At 34.9% G+C, this 22,809-nt stretch overlaps 2 protein-coding genes across 3 annotated transcripts in view; both read left to right on the top strand.

Moving 5' to 3' along the window:
* LOC132202790 (E3 ubiquitin-protein ligase MIB1) overlaps positions 1-22,809 on the top strand; it is a 166,689-nt gene that overhangs the window by 20,750 nt on the left and 123,130 nt on the right. The gene's annotated exons all lie outside the window — the stretch shown is intronic.
* On the top strand, positions 16,691-22,264 carry LOC132202791 (uncharacterized). 2 transcript variants are annotated; one of them, XM_059629975.1, is made up of 11 exons: positions 16,691-16,970; positions 17,380-17,507; positions 17,648-17,932; positions 18,030-18,171; positions 18,230-18,351; positions 18,417-18,557; positions 18,621-18,686; positions 18,770-18,976; positions 19,037-19,226; positions 19,329-19,538; positions 19,681-22,264. In XM_059629975.1, the coding sequence occupies exon 11, from the start codon at positions 20,017-20,019 to the stop codon at positions 22,135-22,137; it is 2,121 nt and encodes a 706-aa protein (XP_059485958.1). In that variant the 5' UTR covers positions 16,691-16,970; positions 17,380-17,507; positions 17,648-17,932; positions 18,030-18,171; positions 18,230-18,351; positions 18,417-18,557; positions 18,621-18,686; positions 18,770-18,976; positions 19,037-19,226; positions 19,329-19,538; positions 19,681-20,016; the 3' UTR covers positions 22,138-22,264. The 2 variants fall into 2 exon arrangements, with proteins under 2 accessions (XP_059485958.1, XP_059485959.1); XM_059629976.1 differs by having other exon boundaries at positions 19,681-21,580.

Below are 22,809 nucleotides of genomic sequence, written 5' to 3'. Positions count from 1 at the left end.
AGCCAAAGAGCCAAAAATAAAAAACTCAGCTTGCGCGGCGTTAAATTATGTGTTGAGGCGGCTGCTTCACTTCATTTTAAAGCTAATTTTCTAGATTTTAAAGCGCTTTGAGCTTTGCTCTGCATGAATCCTCAATTTATAATAATATCAAATATCTGCGGAAAAAAAGAGCCAAAGAACCAAAAATTAAAAACTCAGCTTGCGAGGCGTTAAATTATGTGTTGAGGCGGCTGCTTCACTTCATTTTAAAGCTAATTTTCTAGATTTTAAAGCACTTCAAGCTTTGCTCTGACTGAATTATCAATTTATGATAAAATCAAATATCTGTGGAAAAAAAGAGAGAAAGAGCCAAAAAAAAAAAATATAACTCGGCTTGCGCGGCGTTAAATCATGTGTTGAGGCGGCTGCTTCACTTCATTTTAAAGCTTATTTTCTAGATTTTAAAGCGCTTCAAGCTTTGCTCTGACTGAATCCTCAATTTATAATAAAATCAAATATCTGCGGAAAAAAAGATTAAAAAAGGAAAAAAAAAATAACTCAGCTTGCGCGGCGTTAAATTATGTAATGAGGCGGCTGCTTCACTTCATTTTAAAGCTAATTTTCTAGATTTTAAAGCGCTTCGAGCTTTGCTCTGACTGAATTATCAATTTATAATAAAATCAAATATCTGCGGAAAAAAAGAGTCAAAATGAGAAAAAAAAAAAAAAAAATAAACTCATCTTGCGCGGCGTTAAATCATGTGTTGAGGCGGCTGTTTCACTTCATTTTAAAGCTTATTTTCTAGATTTTAAAGCGCTTAGAGCTTTGCTCTGCATGAATCCTCAATTTATAATAATATCAAATATCTGCGGAAAAAGAGAGACAAAGAGCCAAAAATTAAAAACTCAGCTTGCGAGGCGTTAAATTATGTGTTGAGGCGGCTGCTTCACTTCATTTTAAAGCTAATTTTCTAGATTTTAAAGTGCTTTGAGCTTTGCTCTGCATGAATCCTCAATTTATAATTAAATCAAAAATCTGCGGGAAAAAGAGCCAAAGAGCCAAAAAAAAAAAATCAGTTTGCGCGGCGTTAAATTATGTGTTGAGGCGGCTGCTTGACATCATTTTAAAGCTAATTTTCTAGATTTTAAAGCGCTTCGAGCTTTGCTCTGCATGAATCCTCAATTTATAATAATATCAAATATCTGCGGAAAAAAAGAGCCAAAGAGCCAAAAATTAAAAACTCAGCTTGCGCGGCGTTAAATTATGTGTTGAGGCGGCTGCTTCACATCATTTTAAAGCTAATTTTCTAGATTTTAAAGCGCTTCGAGCTTTGCTCTGCATGAATCCTCAATTTATAATAATATCAAATATCTGCCGAAAAAAGAGCCAAAGAGCCAAAAATAAAAAACTCAGCTTGCGCGGCGTTAAATTATGTGTTGAGGCGGCTGCTTCACTTCATTTTAAAGCTAATTTTCTAGATTTTAAAGCGCTTTGAGCTTTGCTCTGCATGAATCCTCAATTTATAATAATATCAAATATCTGCGGAAAAAAAGAGCCAAAGAACCAAAAATTAAAAACTCAGCTTGCGAGGCGTTAAATTATGTGTTGAGGCGGCTGCTTCACTTCATTTTAATGCTAATTTTCTAGATTTTAAAGCGCTTTGAGCTTTGCTCTGCATGAATCCTCAATTTATAATAAAATGAAATATCTGCGGAAAAAAGAGCCAAAGAGCCAAAAAAAAAATCAGCTTGCGCGGCGTTAAATTATGTGTTGAGGCGGCTGCTTCACTTCATTTTAAAGCTAATTTTCTAGATTTTAAAGCACTTCAAGCTTTGCTCTGACTGAATTATCAATTTATGATAAAATCAAATATCTGCGGAAAAAAAGAGAGAAAGAGCCAAAAAAAAAAATATAACTCGGCTTGCGCGGCGTTAAATCATGTGTTGAGGCGGCTGCTTCACTTCATTTTAAAGCTTATTTTCTAGATTTTAAAGCGCTTCAAGCTTTGCTCTGACTGAATCCTCAATTTATAATAAAATCAAATATCTGCGGAAAAAAAGATTAAAAAAGGAAAAAAAAAATAACTCAGCTTGCGCGGCGTTAAATTAGGTAATGAGGCGGCTGCTTCACTTCATTTTAAAGCTAATTTTCTAGATTTTAAAGCGCTTCGAGCTTTGCTCTGACTGAATTATCAATTTATAATAAAATCAAATATCTGCGGAAAAAAAGAGTCAAAATGAGAAAAAAAAAAAAATAAACTCATCTTGCGCGGCGTTAAATCATGTGTTGAGGCGGCTGTTTCACTTCATTTTAAAGCTTATTTTCTAGATTTTAAAGCGCTTAGAGCTTTGCTCTGCTTGAATCCTCAATTTATAATAATATCAAATATCTGCGGAAAAAAAGAGCCAAAGTGCCAAAAATTAAAAACTCAGCTTGCGCGGCGTTAAATTATGTGTTGAGGCGGCTGCTTCACATCATTTTAAAGCTTATTTTCTAGATTTTAAAGCGCTTCGAGCTTTGCTCTGCATGAATCCTCAATTTATAATAAAATCAAATATCTGCGGAAAAAAAGATTAAAAAAGGAAAAAAAAAAATAACTCAGCTTGCGCGGCGTTAAATTATGTGTTGAGGCGGCTGCTTCACTTAATTTTAAAGCTAATTTTCTAGATTTTAAAGCGCTTTGAGCTTTGCTCTGCATGAATCCTCAATTTATAATAAAATCAAATATCTGCGGAAAAAAGAGCCAAAGAGCCAAAAAAAATATCAGCTTGCGCGGCGTTAAATTATGTGTTGAGGCGGCTGCTTCACATCATTTTAAAACTTATTTTCTAGATTTTAAAGCGCTTCAAGCTTTGCTCTGCATGAATCCTCAATTTATAATAATATCAAATATCTGCGGAAAAAAAGAGCCAAAGTGCCAAAAATTAAAAACTCAGCTTGCGCGGCGTTAAATTATGTGTTGAGGCGGCTGCTTCACATCATTTTAAAGCTTATTTTCTAGATTTTAAAGCGCTTCGAGCTTTGCTCTGCATGAATCCTCAATTTATAATAAAATCAAATATCTGCGGAAAAAAAGATTAAAAAAGGAAAAAAAAAAATAACTCAGCTTGCGCGGCGTTAAATTATGTGTTGAGGCGGCTGCTTCACATCATTTTAAAGCTTATTTTCTAGATTTTAAAGCGCTTCGAGCTTTGCTCTGCATGAATCCTCAATTTATAATAAAATCAAATATCTGCGGAAAAAAAGAGCCAAAGAGCCAAAAATTAAAAACTCAGCTTGCGCGGCGTTAAATTATGTGTTGAGGCGGCTGCTTCACATCATTTTAAAACTTATTTTCTAGATTTTAAAGCGCTTCAAGCTTTGCTCTGCATGAATCCTCAATTTATAATAAAATCAAATATCTGCGGGAAAAAGAGCCAAAGAGCCAAAAATTAAAAACTCAGCTTGCGAGGCGTTAAATTATGTGTTGAGGCGGCTGCTTCACTTCATTTTAATGCTAATTTTCTAGATTTTAAAGCGCTTTGAGCTTTGCTCTGCATGAATCCTCAATTTATAATAAAATCAAATATCTGCGGAAAAAAGAGCCAAAGAGCCAAAAAAAAAACTCAGCTTGCGCGGCGTTAAATCATGTGTTGAGGCGGCTGCTTCACTTCATTTTAAAGCTTATTTTCTAGATTTTAAAGCGCTTCAAGCTTTGCTCTGCATGAATCCTCAATTTATAATAAAATCAAATATCTGCGGAAAAAAGATTAAAAAAGGAAAAAAAAAAAATAACTCAGCTTGCGCGGCGTTAAATTATGTGTTGAGGCGGCTGCTTCACTTCATTTTAAAGCTAATTTTCTAGATTTTAAAGCGCTTTGAGCTTTGCTCTGCATGAATCCTCAATTTATAATAAAATCAAATATCTGCGGAAAAAAGAGCCAAAGAGCCATAAAAAATATCAGCTTGCGCGGCGTTAAATTATGTGTTGAGGCGGCTGCTTCACATCATTTTAAAGCTAATTTTCTAGATTTTAAAGCTCTTCAAGCTTTGCTCTGCATGAATCCTCAATTTATAATAATATCAAATATCTGCGGAAAAAAAGAGCCAAAAATTAAAAACTCAGCTTGCGCGGCGTTAAATTATGTGTTGAGGCGGCTGCTTCACATCATTTTAAAACTTATTTTCTAGATTTTAAAGCGCTTCAAGCTTTGCTCTGCATGAATCCTCAATTTATAATAATATCAAATATCTGCGGAAAAAAAGAGCCAAAGAGCCATAAATTAAAAACTCGGCTTGCGCGGCGTTAAATTATGTGTTGAGGCGGCTGCTTCACTTCATTTTAAAGCTAATTTTCTAGATTTTAAAGTGCTTTGAGCTTTGCTCTTCATGAATCCTCAATTTATAATAAAATCAAATATCTGCGGGAAAAAGAGCCAAAGAGCCAAAAAAAAAAATCAGTTTGCGCGGCGTTAAATTATGTGTTGAGGCGGCTGCTTCACATCATTTTAAAGCTAATTTTCTAGATTTTAAAGCGCTTCGAGCTTTGCTCTGCATGAATCCTCAATTTATAATAATATCAAATATCTGCGGAAAAAAAGAGCCAAAGAGCCAAAAATTAAAAACTCAGCTTGCGCGGCGTTAAATTATGTGTTGAGGCGGCTGCTTCACATCATTTTTAAGCTTAATTTCTAGATTTTAAAGCGCTTCGAGCTTTGCTCTGCATGAATCCTCAATTTATAATAATATCAAATATCTGCCGAAAAAAGAGCCAAAGAGCCAAAAATAAAAAACTCAGCTTGCGCGGCGTTAAATCATGTGTTGAGGCGGCTGCTTCACATCATTTTAAAGCTAATTTTCTAGATTTTAAAGCGCTTCGAGCTTTGCTCTGCATGAATCCTCAATTTATAATAATATCAAATATCTGCGGAAAAAAAGAGCCAAAGAGCCAAAAATTAAAAACTCAGCTTGCGCGGCGTTAAATTATGTGTTGAGGCGGCTGCTTCACATCATTTTAAAGCTAATTTTCTAGATTTTAAAGCGCTTCCAGCTTTGCTCTGCATGAATCCTCAATTTATAATAATATCAAATATCTGCCGAAAAAAGAGCCAAAGAGCCAAAAATAAAAAACTCACCTTGCGCGGCGTTAAATTATGTGTTGAGGCGGCTGCTTCACTTCATTTTAAAGCTAATTTTCTAGATTTTAAAGCGCTTTGAGCTTTGCTCTGCATGAATCCTCAATTTATAATAATATCAAATATCTGCGGAAAAAAAGAGCCAAAGAGCCAAAAATTAAAAACTCAGCTTGCGAGGCGTTAAATTATGTGTTGAGGCGGCTGCTTCACTTCATTTTAATGCTAATTTTCTAGATTTTAAAGCGCTTTGAGCTTTGCTCTGCATGAATCCTCAATTTATAATAAAATCAAATATCTGCGGAAAAAAGAGCCAAAGAGCCAAAAAAAAAAAACTCAGCTTGCGCGGCGTTAAATTATGTGTTGAGGCGGCTGCTTCACTTCATTTTAAAGCTAATTTTCTAGATTTTAAAGCGCTTCGAGCTTTGCTCTGACTGAATTATCAATTTATAATAAAATCAAATATCTGCGGAAAAAAAGAGTCAAAATGAGCAAAAAAAAAAAAAAAAAATAAACTCATCTTGCGCGGCGTTAAATCATGTGTTGAGGCGGCTGTTTCACTTCATTTTAAAGCTTATTTTCTAGATTTTAAAGCGCTTCAAGCTTTGCTCTGCATGAATCCTCAATTTATAATAAAATCAAATATCTGCGGAAAAAAAGATTAAAAAAGGAAAAAAAAAATAACTCAGCTTGCGCGGCGTTAAATTATGTGTTGAGGCGGCTGCTTCACTTCAATTTAAAGCTAATTTTCTAGATTTTAAAGCGCTTCGAGCTTTGCTCTGACTGAATTATCAATTTATAATAAAATCAAATATCTGCGGAAAAAAAGAGTCAAAATGAGCAAAAAAAAAAAAAATAAATAAACTCATCTTGCGCGGCGTTAAATCATGTGTTGAGGCGGCTGCTTCACTTCATTTTAAAGCTTATTTTCTAGATTTTAAAGCGCTTCAAGCTTTGCTCTGCATGAATCCTCAATTTATAATAAAATCAAATATCTGCGGAAAAAAAGAGAAAAAGAGCAAAAAAAAAAATATATAACTCGGCTTGCGCGGCGTTAAATCATGTGTTGAGGCGGCTGCTTCACATCATTTTAAAGCTTATTTTCTAGATTTTAAAGCGCTTCGAGCTTTGCTCTGCATGAATCATCAATTTATAATAAAATAAAAAATCTGCGGAGAAAAAGAGTCAAAATGAGCAAAAAAAAAAAAAAAATAAACTCATCTTGCGCGGCGTTAAATCATGTGTTGAAGCGGCTGTTTCACTTCTTTTTAAAGCTTATTTTCTAGATTTTAAAGCGCTTAGAGCTTTGCTCTGCATGAATCCTCAATTTATAATAATATCAAATATCTGCGGAAAAAAAGAGCCAAAGTGCCAAAAATTAAAAACTCAGCTTGCGAGGCGTTAAATTATGTGTTGAGGCGGCTGCTTCACTTCATTTTAATGCTAATTTTCTAGATTTTAAAGCGCTTCCAGCTTTGCTCTGCATGAATCCTCAATTTATAATAAAATCAAATATCTGCGGAAAAAAGAGCCAAAGAGCCAAAAATTAAAAACTCAGCTTGCGCGGCGTTAAATTATGTGTTGAGGCGGCTGCTTCACATCATTTTAAAGCTTATTTTCTAGATTTTAAAGCGCTTCGAGCTTTGCTCTGCATGAATCCTCAATTTATAATAATATCAAATATCTGCCGAAAAAAGAGCCAAAGAGCCAAAAATAAAAAACTCAGCTTGCGCGGCGTTAAATTATGTGTTGAGGCGGCTGCTTCACTTCATTTTAAAGCTAATTTTCTAGATTTTAAAGCGCTTTGAGCTTTGCTCTGCATGAATCCTCAATTTATAATAATATCAAATATCTGCGGAAAAAAAGAGCCAAAGAGCCAAAAATTAAAAACTCAGCTTGCGAGGCGTTAAATTATGTGTTGAGGCGGCTGCTTCACTTCATTTTAAAGCTAATTTTCTAGATTTTAAAGCACTTCAAGCTTTGCTCTGACTGAATTATCAATTTATGATAAAATCAAATATCTGCGGAAAAAAAGATTAAAAAAGGAAAAAAAAAATAACTCAGCTTGCGCGGCGTTAAATTATGTGTTGAGGCGGCTGCTTCACTTCAATTTAAAGCTAATTTTCTAGATTTTAAAGCGCTTCGAGCTTTGCTCTGACTGAATTATCAATTTATAATAAAATCAAATATCTGCGGAAAAAAAGAGTCAAAATGAGCAAAAAAAAAAAAAAAAAATAAACTCATCTTGCGCGGCGTTAAATCATGTGTTGAGGCGGCTGCTTCACTTCATTTTAAAGCTTATTTTCTAGATTTTAAAGCGCTTCAAGCTTTGCTCTGCATGAATCCTCAATTTATAATAAAATCAAATATCTGCGGAAAAAAAGAGAAAAAGAGCAAAAAAAAAAATATATAACTCGGCTTGCGCGGCGTTAAATCATGTGTTGAGGCGGCTGCTTCACATCATTTTAAAGCTTATTTTCTAGATTTTAAAGCGCTTCGAGCTTTGCTCTGCATGAATCATCAATTTATAATAAAATAAAAAATCTGCGGAGAAAAAGAGTCAAAATGAGCAAAAAAAAAAAAAAAATAAACTCATCTTGCGCGGCGTTAAATCATGTGTTGAAGCGGCTGTTTCACTTCTTTTTAAAGCTTATTTTCTAGATTTTAAAGCGCTTAGAGCTTTGCTCTGCATGAATCCTCAATTTATAATAATATCAAATATCTGCGGAAAAAAAGAGCCAAAGTGCCAAAAATTAAAAACTCAGCTTGCGAGGCGTTAAATTATGTGTTGAGGCGGCTGCTTCACTTCATTTTAATGCTAATTTTCTAGATTTTAAAGCGCTTCCAGCTTTGCTCTGCATGAATCCTCAATTTATAATAAAATCAAATATCTGCGGAAAAAAGAGCCAAAGAGCCAAAAATTAAAAACTCAGCTTGCGCGGCGTTAAATTATGTGTTGAGGCGGCTGCTTCACATCATTTTAAAGCTTATTTTCTAGATTTTAAAGCGCTTCGAGCTTTGCTCTGCATGAATCCTCAATTTATAATAATATCAAATATCTGCCGAAAAAAGAGCCAAAGAGCCAAAAATAAAAAACTCAGCTTGCGCGGCGTTAAATTATGTGTTGAGGCGGCTGCTTCACTTCATTTTAAAGCTAATTTTCTAGATTTTAAAGCGCTTTGAGCTTTGCTCTGCATGAATCCTCAATTTATAATAATATCAAATATCTGCGGAAAAAAAGAGCCAAAGAGCCAAAAATTAAAAACTCAGCTTGCGAGGCGTTAAATTATGTGTTGAGGCGGCTGCTTCACTTCATTTAAAAGCTAATTTTCTAGATTTTAAAGCACTTCAAGCTTTGCTCTGACTGAATTATCAATTTATGATAAAATCAAATATCTGCGGAAAAAAAGAGAGAAAGAGCCAAAAAAAAAAAATATAACTCGGCTTGCGCGGCGTTAAATCATGTGTTGAGGCGGCTGCTTCACTTCATTTTAAAGCTTATTTTCTAGATTTTAAAGCGCTTCGAGCTTTGCTCTGCATGAATCATCACTTTATAATAAAATAAAAAATCTGCGGAGAAAAAGAGTCAAAATGAGCAAAAAAAAAAAAAAAATAAACCCATCTTGCGCGGCGTTAAATCATGTGTTGAAGCGGCTGTTTCACTTCTTTTTAAAGCTTATTTTCTAGATTTTAAAGCGCTTAGAGCTTTGCTCTGCATGAATCCTCAATTTATAATAATATCAAATATCTGCGGAAAAAAAGAGCCAAAGTGCCAAAAATTAAAAACTCAGCTTGCGAGGCGTTAAATTATGTGTTGAGGCGGCTGCTTCACTTCATTTTAATGCTAATTTTCTAGATTTTAAAGCGCTTCCAGCTTTGCTCTGCATGAATCCTCAATTTATAATAAAATCAAATATCTGCGGAAAAAAGAGCCAAAGAGCCAAAAATTAAAAACTCAGCTTGCGCGGCGTTAAATTATGTGTTGAGGCGGCTGCTTCACATCATTTTAAAGCTTATTTTCTAGATTTTAAAGCGCTTCGAGCTTTGCTCTGCATGAATCCTCAATTTATAATAATATCAAATATCTGCCGAAAAAAGAGCCAAAGAGCCAAAAATAAAAAACTCAGCTTGCGCGGCGTTAAATTATGTGATGAGGCGGCTGCTTCACTTCATTTTAAAGCTAATTTTCTAGATTTTAAAGCGCTTTGAGCTTTGCTCTGCATGAATCCTCAATTTATAATAATATCAAATATCTGCGGAAAAAAAGAGCCAAAGAGCCAAAAATTAAAAACTCAGCTTGCGAGGCGTTAAATTATGTGTTGAGGCGGCTGCTTCACTTCATTTTAAAGCTTATTTTCTAGATTCTAAAGCGCTTCGAGCTTTGCTCTGACTGAATTATCAATTTTGATTAAAATCAAATATCTGCGGAAAAAAAGAGCCAAAGAGCCAAAAATAAAAAACTCGGCTTGCGCGGCGTTAAATCATGTGTTGAGGCGGCAGCTTCACTTCATTTTAAAGCTAATTTTCTAGATTTTAAAGCGCTTTGAGCTTTGCTCTGACTGAATTATCAATTTATGATAAAATCAAATATCTGCGGAAAAAAAGAGAAAAGGAGCAAAAAAAAAAAAAATAACTCAGCTTGCGCGGCGTTAAATCATGTGTTGAGGCCGCTGCTAAGATTAAGCCGTAAAATTAAGAGTCAAGGCTGTTCTTTCACACTATTTTCAAGCTTTTTTTCTAGATTTAAGAGCAGTACGAGCTATACTTTGACTGAGATCTCAACATTTCAATAATACCATGATTGGTGCTAAATTCGAGCGGAGCAAAAAACTTTCAATTGTGCCGTAAAATTAAGAGTCAAGGCTGTTCTTTCACACTATTTTCAAGCTTTTTTTCTAGATTTTAAAGCAGTACGAGCTATACTTTGACTGAGACCTCAACATTTCAATAATACCATGTTTGGTGCTTAATACGAGCGGAGCAAAAAACTTTCAATTGTGCCGTAAAATTAAGAGTCTAGGCTGTTCTTTCACACTATTTTAAAGCATTTTTTCTAGATTTAAGAGCAGTACGAGCTATACTTTGACTGAGATCTCAACATTTCAATAATACCATGATTGGTGCTAAATTCGAGCGGAGCAAAAAACTTTCAATTGTGCCGTAAAATTAAGAGTCAAGGCTGTTCTTTCACACTATTTTAAAGCTTTTTTTCTAGATTTTAAAGCAGTACGAGCTATACTTTGACTGAGATCTCAACATTTCAATAATACCATGTTTGGTGCTAAATTCGAGCGGAGCAAAAAACTTTCAATTGTGCCGTAAAATTAAGAGTCAAGGCTGTTCTTTCACACTATTTTCAAGCTTTTTTTCTAGATTTTAAAGCAGTACGAGCTATACTTTGACTGAGACCTCAACATTTCAATAATACCATGTTTGGTGCTTAATACGAGCGGAGCAAAAAACTTTCAATTGTGCCGTAAAATTAAGAGTCAAGGCTGTTCTTTCACTCTATTTTCAAGCTTTTTTTCTAGATTTTAAAGCAGTACGAGCTATACTTTGATTGAGACCTCAACATTTCAATAATACCATGTTTGGTGCTTAATACGAGCGGAGCAAAAAACTTACAATTGTGCCGTAAAATTAAGAGTCAAGGCTGTTCTTTCACACTATTTTAAAGCTTTTTTTCTAGATTTTAAAGCAGTACGAGCTATTCTTTGACTGAGATCTCAACATTTCAATAATACCATGTTTGGTGCTAAATTCGAGCGGAGCAAAAAACTTTCAATTGTGCCGTAAAATTAAGATTCAAGGCTGTTCTTTCACACTATTTTCAAGCTTTTTTTCTAGATTTTAAGCAGTACGAGCTATACTTTGACTGAGACCTCAACATTTCAATAATACCATGTTTGGTGCTTAATACGAGCGGAGCAAAAAACTTTCAATTGTGCCGTAAAATTAAGAGTCAAGGCTGTTCTTTCACACTATTTAAAAGCATTTTTTCTAGATTTAAGAGCAGCACGAGCTATACTTTGACTGAGATCTCAACATTTCAATAATACCATGATTGGTGCTAAATTCGAGCGGAGCAAAAAACTTTCAATCGTGCCGTAAAATTAAGAGTCAAGGCTGTTCTTTCACACTATTTTAAAGCTTTTTTTCTAGATTTTAAAGCAGTACGAGCTATACTTTGACTGAGATCTCAACATTTTAATAATACCATGTTTGGTGCTAAATTCGAGCGGAGCAAAAAACTTTCAATTGTGCCGTAAAATTAAGAGTCAAGGCTGTTCTTTCACACTATTTTCAAGCTTTTTTTCTAGATTTTAAAGCAGTACGAGCTATACTTTGACTGAGACCTCAACATTTCAATAATACCATGTTTGGTGCTTAATATGAGCGGAGCAAAAAACTTTCAATTGTGCCGTAAAATTAAGAGTCAAGGCTGTTCTTTCACACTATTTTCAAGCTTTTTTTCTAGATTTTAAAGCAGTACGAGCTATACTTTGACTGAGACCTCAACATTTCAATAATACCATGTTTGGTGCTTAATACGAGCGGAGCAAAAAACTTTCAATTGTGCCGTAAAATTAAGAGTCAAGGCTGTTCTTTCACACTATTTTCAAGCTTTTTTTCTAGATTTTAAAGCAGTACGAGCTATACTTTGACTGAGACCTCAACATTCCAATAAAACCATGTTTGGTGCTAAATTCGAGCGGAGCAAAAAACTTTCAATTGTGCCGTAAAATTAAGGGTCAAGGCTGTTCTTTCACACGATTTTAAAGCTTTTTTTCTAGATTTTAAAGTAGTACGAGCTATACTTTGACTGAGACCTCAACATATCAATCATAACATGTTTGGTGCTTAATACGAGCGAAGAAAAAAACTTTCAATTGTGCCGTAAAATTAAGTGTCAAGGCTGTTCTTTCACACTATTTTAAAGCATTTTTTCTAGATTTTAAAGCAGTACGAGCTATACTTTTACTGAGACCTCAACATTTTATTAATACCATGTTTGGTGCTTAATACGAGCGGAGACAAAACTTTCAATTGTGCCGTAAAATTAAGAGTCAAGGCTGTTCTTTCACATTATTTTAAAGTTTTTTTTCTACATTTCAAAGCATTACGAGCTATACTTTGACTGAGACCTCAACATTTCAATAATACCATGTTTGGTGCTTAATATGAGCGAAGCAAAAAACTTTCAATTGTGCCGTAAAATTAAGAGTCAAGGCTGTTCTTTCACACTATTTTTAAGCTTTTTTTCTAGATTTTAAAGCAGTACGAGCTATACTTTGACTGAGACCTCAACATTTCAATAATACCATGTTTGGTGCTTAATACGAGCGGAGCAAAAAACTTTCAATTGTGCCGTAAAATTAAGAGTCAAGGCTGTTCTTTCACTCTATTTTCAAGCTTTTTTTCTAGATTTTAAAGCAGTACGAGCTATACTTTGATTGAGACCTCAACATTTCAATAATACCATGTTTGGTGCTTAATACGAGCGGAGCAAAAAACTTACAATTGTGCCGTAAAATTAAGAGTCAAGGCTGTTCTTTCACACTATTTTAAAGCTTTTTTTCTAGATTTTAAAGCAGTACGAGCTATTCTTTGACTGAGATCTCAACATTTCAATAATACCATGTTTGGTGCTAAATTCGAGCGGAGCAAAAAACTTTCAATTGTGCCGTAAAATTAAGATTCAAGGCTGTTCTTTCACACTATTTTCAAGCTTTTTTTCTAGATTTTAAGCAGTACGAGCTATACTTTGACTGAGACCTCAACATTTCAATAATACCATGTTTGGTGCTTAATACGAGCGGAGCAAAAAACTTTCAATTGTGCCGTAAAATTAAGAGTCAAGGCTGTTCTTTCACACTATTTAAAAGCATTTTTTCTAGATTTAAGAGCAGCACGAGCTATACTTTGACTGAGATCTCAACATTTCAATAATACCATGATTGGTGCTAAATTCCAGCGGAGCAAAAAACTTTCAATCGTGCCGTAAAATTAAGAGTCAAGGCTGTTCTTTCACACTATTTTAAAGCTTTTTTTCTAGATTTTAAAGCAGTACGAGCTATACTTTGACTGAGATCTCAACATTTTAATAATACCATGTTTGGTGCTAAATTCGAGCGGAGCAAAAAACTTTCAATTGTGCCGTAAAATTAAGAGTCAAGGCTGTTCTTTCACACTATTTTCAAGCTTTTTTTCTAGATTTTAAAGCAGTACGAGCTATACTTTGACTGAGACCTCAACATTTCAATAATACCATGTTTGGTGCTTAATATGAGCGGAGCAAAAAACTTTCAATTGTGCCGTAAAATTAAGAGTCAAGGCTGTTCTTTCACACTATTTTCAAGCTTTTTTTCTAGATTTTAAAGCAGTACGAGCTATACTTTGACTGAGACCTCAACATTTCAATAATACCATGTTTGGTGCTTAATACGAGCGGAGCAAAAAACTTTCAATTGTGCCGTAAAATTAAGAGTCAAGGCTGTTCTTTCACACTATTTTAAAGAATTTTTTCTAGGTTTAAGAGCAGTACGAGCTATACTTTGACTGAGATCTCAACATTTCAATAATACCATGATTGGTGCTAAATTCGAGCGGAGCAAAAAACTTTCAATTGTGCCGTAAAATTAAGAGTCAAGGCTGTTCTTTCAAACTATTTTAAAGCTTTTTTTCTAGATTTTAAAGCAGTACGAGCTATACTTTGACTGAGATCTCAACATTTCAATAATACCATGTTTGGTGCTAAATTCGAGCGGAGCAAAAAACTTTCAATTGTGCCGTAAAATTAAGAGTCAAGGCTGTTCTTTCACACTATTTTAAAGCATTTTTTCTAGATTTAAAAGCAGTACGAGCTATACTTTGACTGAGATCTCAACATTTCAATAATACCATGATTGGTGCTAAATTCGAGCGGAGCAAAAAACTTTCAATTGTGCCGTAAAATTAAGAGTCAAGGCTGTTCTTTCACACTATTTTAAAGCATTTTTTCTAGATTTAAGAGCAGCACGAGCTATACTTTGACTGAGATCTCAACATTTCAATAATACCATGATTGGTGCTAAATTCGAGCGGAGCAAAAAACTTTCAATCGTGCCGTAAAATTAAGAGTCAAGGCTGTTCTTTCACACTATTTTAAAGCTTTTTTTCTAGATTTTAAAGCAGTACGAGCTATACTTTGACTGAGATCTCAACATTTCAATAATACCATGTTTGGTGCTAAATTCGAGCGGAGCAAAAAACTTTCAATTGTGCCGTAAAATTAAGAGTCAAGGCTGTTCTTTCACACTATTTTCAAGCTTTTTTTCTAGATTTTAAAGCAGTACGAGCTATACTTTGACTGAGACCTCAACATTTCAATAATACCATGTTTGGTGCTTAATATGAGCGAAGCAAAAAACTTTCAATTGTGCCGTAAAATTAAGAGTCAAGGCTGTTCTTTCACACTATTTTCAAGCTTTTTTTCTAGATTTTAAAGCAGTACGAGCTATACTTTGACTGAGACCTCAACATTTCAATAATACCATGTTTGGTGCTTAATACGAGCGGAGCAAAAAACTTTCAATTGTGCCGTAAAATTAAGAGTCAAGGCTGTTCTTTCACACTATTTTAAAGCATTTTTTCTAGATTTAAGAGCAGTACGAGCTATACTTTGACTGAGATCTCAACATTTCAATAATACCATGATTGGTGCTAAATTCGAGCGGAGCAAAAAACTTTCAATTGTGCCGTAAAATTAAGAGTCAAGGCTGTTCTTTCACACTATTTTAAAGCTTTTTTTCTAGATTTTAAAGCAGTACGAGCTATACTTTGACTGAGATCTCAACATTTCAATAATACCATGTTTGGTGCTAAATTCGAGCGGAGCAAAAAACTTTCAATTGTGCCGTAAAATTAAGAGTCAAGGCTGTTCTTTCACACTATTTTAAAGCATTTTTTCTAGATTTAAAAGCAGTACGAGCTATACTTTGACTGAGATCTCAACATTTCAATAATACCATGATTGGTGCTAAATTCGAGCGGAGCAAAAAACTTTCAATTGTGCCGTAAAATTAAGAGTCAAGGCTGTTCTTTCACACTATTTTAAAGCATTTTTTCTAGATTTAAGAGCAGTACGAGCTATACTTTGACTGAGATCTCAACATTTCAATAATACCATGATTGGTGCTAAATTCGAGCGGAGCAAAAAACTTTCAATTGTGCCGTAAAATTAAGAGTCAAGGCTGTTCTTTCACACTATTTTAAAGCTTTTTTTCTAGATTTTAAAGCAGTACGAGCTATACTTTGACTGAGACCTCAACATTTCAATAATACCATGTTTGGTGCTTAATACGAGCGGAGCAAAAAACTTTCAATTGTGCCGTAAAATTAAGAGTCAAGGCTGTTCTTTCACACTATTTTAAAGCATTTTTTCTAGATTTAAGAGCAGCACGAGCTATACTTTGACTGAGATCTCAACATTTCAATAATACCATGATTGGTGCTAAATTCGAGCGGAGCAAAAAACTTTCAATCGTGCCGTAAAATTAAGAGTCAAGGCTGTTCTGTCACACTATTTTAAAGCTTTTTTTCTAGATTTTAAAGCAGTACGAGCTATACTTTGACTGAGATCTCAACATTTCAATAATACCATGTTTGGTGCTAAATTCGAGCGGAGCAAAAAACTTTCAATTGTGCCGTAAAATTAAGAGTCAAGGCTGTTCTTTCACTCTATTTTCAAGCTTTTTTTCTAGATTTTAAAGCAGTACGAGCTATACTTTGATTGAGACCTCAACATTTCAATAATACCATGTTTGGTGCTTAATACGAGCGGAGCAAAAAACTTACAATTGTGCCGTAAAATTAAGAGTCAAGGCTGTTCTTTCACACTATTTTAAAGCTTTTTTTCTAGATTTTAAAGCAGTACGAGCTATACTTTGACTGAGACCTCAACATTTCAATAATACCATGTTTGGTGCTTAATACGAGCGGAGCAAAAAACTTTCAATTGTGCCGTAAAATTAAGAGTCAAGGCTGTTCTTTCACACTATTTTAAAGCTTTTTTTCTAGATTTTAAAGCAGTACGAGCTATACTTTGACTGAGATCTCAACATTTCAATAATACCATGTTTGGTGCTAAATTCGAGCGGAGAAAAAAACTTTCAATTGTGCCGTAAAATTAAGAGTCAAGGCTGTTCCCTGGTAGAAAAAATTGTTGCCAATAATTACCAATAATCAAGATTATTGTGAAAATATTTGTGCAATATTTTCACAATAACTTGGAAATAAATTGTTATCAAAAATTATTGTCACAATATTGGAAAAGAATATTTTAATTAAATATTGCAAAAATATTTTCAAAATATTTTGTGTCAATAACAATTGTCTTAATTTTTTTTATTGTTTGCAAATATTGTAACAATATTTATTGCCATTAAAATAACAACAATTTTTGTCTGCCAAATACTTATTGGTGGCCAATATTGTGAAAATATTTCCGCGAAATAACAGTGCAATGATTTAAAATACAATCAGATTGTTGGTAACCAATATTGTGAAAATATTTCAGTGCAACGAATACACAATAATATTCACAGTCACAACATGATTGGTCAGCAATATTTGAAAAATATTTTACGCCAATAACATGCACGTGCTAAATTTGAAAGTTCGCGCGGTTCCTGCCTCGCGCACGCGCATGAAGTCGGGTGGCAAGCGAGCGTTCACGCCGCTCAAATCAGAGATAACAAACATGGCCGTCGCGATTTTAAGAAAACGAATGTGATGGCATGGAATTCGGCCTCTGCAGGGTAGTTTTCGGGGTTTTCAACCGTCGGCGTTGCGTGTGACACTTCGGCAATTATCGGCTTACTCGCAGAGACGATAAAAACTGTAAGTTTTCGAGTTTTTCATTCATAAAACTAGTGAAATGCGAAAGCATGTGCTCTATCATTTTCGTCTTGTCCTAAAAGTTGTCAATGTTTTTTTAAGTTAAGGTGTCTTTTTATGAAAGCATCATGTGCATCACTGGCTAAGCTTAATTAATATTGTATAACTTATTGCTTTTTTCTTTAATTAAACTTATACAATAAAACCAAACCAATATATTCACCCCGTTTTATTTATTGAATTGGAGATAAATAATTACAAATAATTCCACAAACATGAAATATATACATTAATTTTGGGCACCCTGTCTCTTTGTACTGAATTACATAGGCAGACTTTTTGTGACGCAGCCTGTATACAGTCTTGCTTTGCCTACTTTATATGCCTCTTTTAATCAATTTTAATTCAACAGAGTGCCAGCTGCTCGATTGTTCGTCATGTTAAGACCGATAATTCTGCGTGAAAGGATGATGAACTAAAGAAATAAATACAGAATCGCTGCTGCTGTCTTTTGGTGTCTTTTAAGAAGAAAGCGCGCAGGTATGCCAAGTGCAAAATTATAATATAAAAATTGGAAGAAAATTTGTTAGATTTTTGTGTCTTGCTTCATATTCTCTCAAGTTATTTTTGTCATATTATTACATTTTTAGCTAATTAAAATTTGTATTTTAATTTTACAGAAATAATAATGAGTCGGCCTAACGAAGATAACTTGAGTGGACCACCTACCTGTGTAAAGCCCCTGGCTATTGTGAAATTTATTGACCATCAGAAAATCAGGCCAAAGCCGTATTTTCCACCCATGGTCGTGGTTTCTCAATTGTGGCTGAATAAAGCTCGGACTGTTTGCTCCATGCCACCTGACCTCGATCATGTACCATCTTTCATGGATTTGGCACTGCATTGTAATGAGGTGAAAAGTGATGAGATGATACGTTACGCTGTTGAATATATTGCATCAGCTTGTAAGTTTTATTTTAAAATATTTGTATGCCCTTGCCTGCATAAATTTTTATCCACAAATAAAGTATGAAAGCAATAATTTAAAAATATATTCAACAGCCACCATAGCGAGTGGGGAGGAAAAAATTCGTTTGCTGAAAAGACTTCAAAAACCTATCCGTAACTCCTCAGAATCAGAAAGAGAGGGAAGATTTAAGATGAAGAATAAATTACTGGAAGACTATGTCGTGGATGATGGCAGGTAAATAAATGTTCATATAGTTAGGTTATTCTGAAGTTATATACTCTCATGGTTTTAGGAAGAGTGGGAAGAAACGAAAAATTGTTATCACTGATTCGGAAGCCGAAAATAGTGATGAACCTTTGGTAGAGACAAAGAGGAAACTAGACAAAAATTCAAAGGTCGTCAATGACAATTTTGGTAATGATTACTTCAGTTGAAAAATAAAATTTATAATTAATTGCAATAAATAAACAAAAATCAAGACGCGTCCCCTGACGAAGAAGAGGATGAATCGTCTTCCAAGAACCAACTGGGCGACATAAACAATTCGATTGCACCTGACCTTGAAAATCAACTATCAAAGAATGATGAAAACACTGTGCCTCGAGTGTTGCAACAGAAAGGTAAATGATTAATGTACTATGTTCTTATCACTAATTTTTAGATTTTATATTTTGCCTATGTAGCCAGTGGAAGCAGCATGTCAACAGAAAATCTGTTGCACATTGATGGCTGTAAACATTGTCCTCATCGTAAGTGTAATTGGTATAAAACTAATTTAAGTTTTCATTAAAACTTTATAGATTGTCTGGGGTTTGAAAATTTCTTGGCGAAGTATGGTGCTAGTGTAGATGTCAAGTTTGATATTGTCAAGACTCGATTGGATAGTATTCTTGGCCGAGTGTCGGTCATTAGTGGCGAACGCCTGGGAAGAACAGAGAATCGCCTCCCATTTCCGTTGCCTATACCTGACATTGTTTCTCTGAAGAGCATGAACTCGTTTTTACTCTCAGATAGCAACAATGAAAAATTTGACTTATTGGTAAGAGCTTTTGTTAATTAATGCGATTTTGCATTTTATTAATTTTATTCAAATAAATAGGCGTCAATTGTAATGGGAGCATCTGAAGGCCGAACCATCGAGGATGTTACCAGAACTGGAATGGAGAAAATTCTGGGCGATAATGCCATGAAAAACCTTGTTAACAAAAACCCACACAAAATTAGAGGTGTATCCTCAAACAAAAAATCACTTCAGAAAGATTTTCCCAAAGTTCATCAACTCCTCACAAGTATGTAAAATGAAATTATAATTTAATTTACATGAAAACCTGCCTATTGAAACCTGCGCAAACTTTTGGTTTAATTTTTGACAAAAATTGCCTATTTCCTAGGTGCCTTCCGAGCAAAATGCGAAGCGAAGAAAATACAAATCTCTGAGAAAGAAATTAACACAGCAATGTCTGCCGTTCTTGCCCAGCGTCCTTTTAAGGACAGAAAAAGGAATGCTCGTCCAAATGATAATCTTCCAAAGAGCCCGTCCGCAGAGCAGCTTTCGCAAAGGAGCGAAAATTCATGTCAGTCAGATGAAGAACAGATCAAAAGTAAATTCAATAAATAAATAAGTTAAATTTCTAAATGCTTTAAATCCGTAATTAAACTGAACCAGCTGAATGCAATAATTATAAAGCATTTTTCAAGAGGGAGAGATTTGTTTTGATTTATAACGAACATGTTTTATTCCAGGCCCAACTTCAGAGAAACCGTCTGTCTTGTCATCCACCCACCTCAAAAGTCTTCGCACCCCTTATCAGCAAGGAACTCCATCGAGCAGCCGCTTAGCATTTAAAGCCGGGAATGCTGGCAAGTCGGACAAAGATCTACATCTCTACACACAGAGAAGCTCGTCATCAGGGAATAAAAGGAAGAAGTCTGAGAGCAGCGATTTAAGTGAATTCAGTGACCTTGAAGCTTTTGAGAAGTACCGCCGTGCGCTGAAAAAAAAGAAAGGAAAGACCGGAGCAGTCAGCAGTGATTCTGAGTAAATGAATCTTCATATAAGTTTACACAAAAGGAGACAAAATGCCAAAATATTCGTCAAAAGAGCGAAGTGCAATTTATCGGGCAAGAAAAAAAGCAATTGACAGTGTGCTTGAGAGAAGAAACAATTTTAGTGTTATGGAGCAAGTGAAAAATCCAAACAACGTTCTTCTGCCGCATCCAAATTCTCCGTCCCTAAGCAGCACTACTATAAGCTTTCAACAGATTCAACACAACTTCAACAATCATGACGTTTTGGATTATCACATAGAAAACTTTGAGGATGGAAACACTTCAATGGGAGCCACTACAAAAGGACATGTAGTCACATCCATACCAATTCAATCTACGGAGGAGGATCTACTAGAACGGTTAAATCTCTGGTACTTAACAAACAATAAGCATTGCCTTTCTTCTTATGATGAGCTCTTAAAAGTATTGAAAAACAGTCACCCAGAATTGCCGGTCTGTGCAAAAACTGCTTTGAAGTCTTTGAAATGTTCAACACTCACAGGAATGAAAAATTTTCGAGGCAAAATGGGGGGCTTCTACTTCTACACTGGATTTGTGAACAAGTTGACTGCGTTATGCTTGCACAACAAGGATTTGAGGAAAGAAATTGCATCACAAAAATTCATCAAGATCATAATTGGTATTGATGGAGTACCACTTTTCGAGCACTCCAAAGAAAAAGTTGGCGCGTGGGTGATTTGTGCGAAAATACTTTCAAAAAATTTTTACATACCTCCCATTACAATTGGTGCATTTGTTGGCACAAGCAAACCGGAGCGAAGCTTCCTTCAAGACGTAGTTGAAGAATTCTCTGTTATTTGCCAACAAAACTTCTGCTTTGAGATGGTACATGACGATGACAAAAAGTCACCTTGCTCGAAGACTCAAGTAAAGTTAATTGGAATATGTGCTGATGCACCTGCTCGGAGCATGATTAAAGAGACAGTATCATCTAATGCCACGGAGGGATGTGAACGCTGCTGTTCTAAGTCTCGGTGCTGCAATCATCGCATGTGTTACGTACCAGATCTTGCCTCCGACAAGATGCGAACTGACCAAGCGTTCCGCAAACTTCAGTACTCAGACCATCACAAATTAAAAGAAAAAGACCCACCTCCTATTTTTAAACTACCACAATTTGATCTCGTTAACTCTTTTTTTTTGGATGTCATGCACCTGGCTGACGAGGGCGTAGCAAAAAGGTTGCTCTCAAACTACTTTTGTGGCCCTAAAAAATTAAAAATCAGGACGAATGACTTGAAACAAATTGACCTAGATATGGAAAGTTGGAGAAGAGAACTCAAGAGTGACGACTTCCAGAGGCCTTTGACTAACATTGAATTTTTTACTGAATGGAAAGCAAGCAGTTTTCGTGATTTCTCTCTTTACTTCGGAATTGTTTTCCTCAAACCGTACCTGAACCCCAGTCAGTATCTCCATTTTTTAAAATTCTCCTGCGCAATGAGAACATTAAGGAACAAGAAACAATGCCTGGTGGAAAAATGTGTCAGTGATGCGGACAACATGCTGCGCGAGTTTGTGTCGGACTGGGACAAGATCATTGGACATCCAGACACAGTATTTTGTGTGCACAATTTAATTCACATTTCAAACGATGTCCGCCGTACAAATCTGCCTCTAGATGAACTCTCTGCCTACGCCTTCGAAAATGAGTACGGAAAATTAAAAAGTCTTGTTAAATCTTCCAACCAGCCTGCTGCTCAGCTTCAGAAGCGCCTGTACGAAAAAGAGCAAGTGTACCAGATTTACAAGATTTTTGAGCAGACTCCTGTTTTGAGTTCTGGGAAAGGAGGAGTGCTAAAGTCATTACGTTACAAAGGTTATGAAATATTTCCCGCAAGCAAAGGAGATTCATTCGTCATGCTCAGGTCTTCCCATAAAGTATATAAAGTGTTAAAAATTGTTAACAATGGAGAGATTTTGCTTGAGTCTGTTGAGTACCCTCGAGTCGGCGAATTTTTTTTACAGCCAATGAACTCGGCTAAACTGGGAATTTTCAAACTTGTGGAACCAGACAAATTGAGGCCACAAAAGCCAAAGAATTTGAAATTGCAAGAAATTTCTTGCAAAATTTATTTGGTGCGCTACAAAAAGTATTATATTTCATTTCCAGCTCTGCACTCCCTGTGATGTGTGTGTGTAATTCTGGTCGTAATTATTTTATATGTTATTCCATCAACATTATTTTTTTGTGTGCTTATCAAACAATATAATTGGCTTTTATTATTCTACAAAGAAATAAAAAATTGTTGCACGCTCAAATCTTCCGAGTGGTTCTGAGCAATAAAATGTGTCGTGTGTGATGCAATTAATTATTGTAATTATTGTTTGTACATGATTTCGTTTCTTTATTGCAACAATAAATGAACTCAAGTTTCACTACGTAACATTTTCCATTATTTTTAAAAAGTACCTTAATCACAAAAAGCAGTGTATATATTCGGATAAATTATTGGCAAAAACTTAATGCGAAATATTGACTTAACATTTTTAAGCATCATTGGTTACCAATATTTATACAACATTTAATCCTGTGATTTTGAATTATTGCTCAATTATTTTTTTCAAATATTTTCACAACAATTTAATTATTGCCACAATATTTTTGCAATATTGTGGCAATAATTTTTTCTACCAGGGTTCTTTCACACTATTTTCAAGCTTTTTTTCTAGATTTTAAAGCAGTACGAGCTATACTTTGACTGAGACCTCAACATTTCAATAATACCATGTTTGGTGCTTAATACGAGCGGAGCAAAAAACTTTCAATTGTGCCGTAAAATTAAGAGTCAAGGCTGTTCT

This window comes from Neocloeon triangulifer, unplaced genomic scaffold (assembly GCF_031216515.1).
Source record: "Neocloeon triangulifer isolate White Clay Creek 2 clone unplaced genomic scaffold, ASM3121651v1 ptg000015l, whole genome shotgun sequence".
Taxonomy (NCBI): domain Eukaryota; kingdom Metazoa; phylum Arthropoda; class Insecta; order Ephemeroptera; family Baetidae; genus Neocloeon; species Neocloeon triangulifer.
The sequence above is the reverse complement of the archived record's forward strand: the minus strand, read 5'-3'. Positions and strand labels throughout refer to the sequence as shown.

What these genes read in the sequence shown, in the direction of transcription:
- LOC132202791 (XM_059629975.1), top strand. Translation starts at nt 20,017, where the DNA reads ATGCCAAAATATTCGTCAAAAGAGCGAAGTGCAATTTATCGGGCAAGA.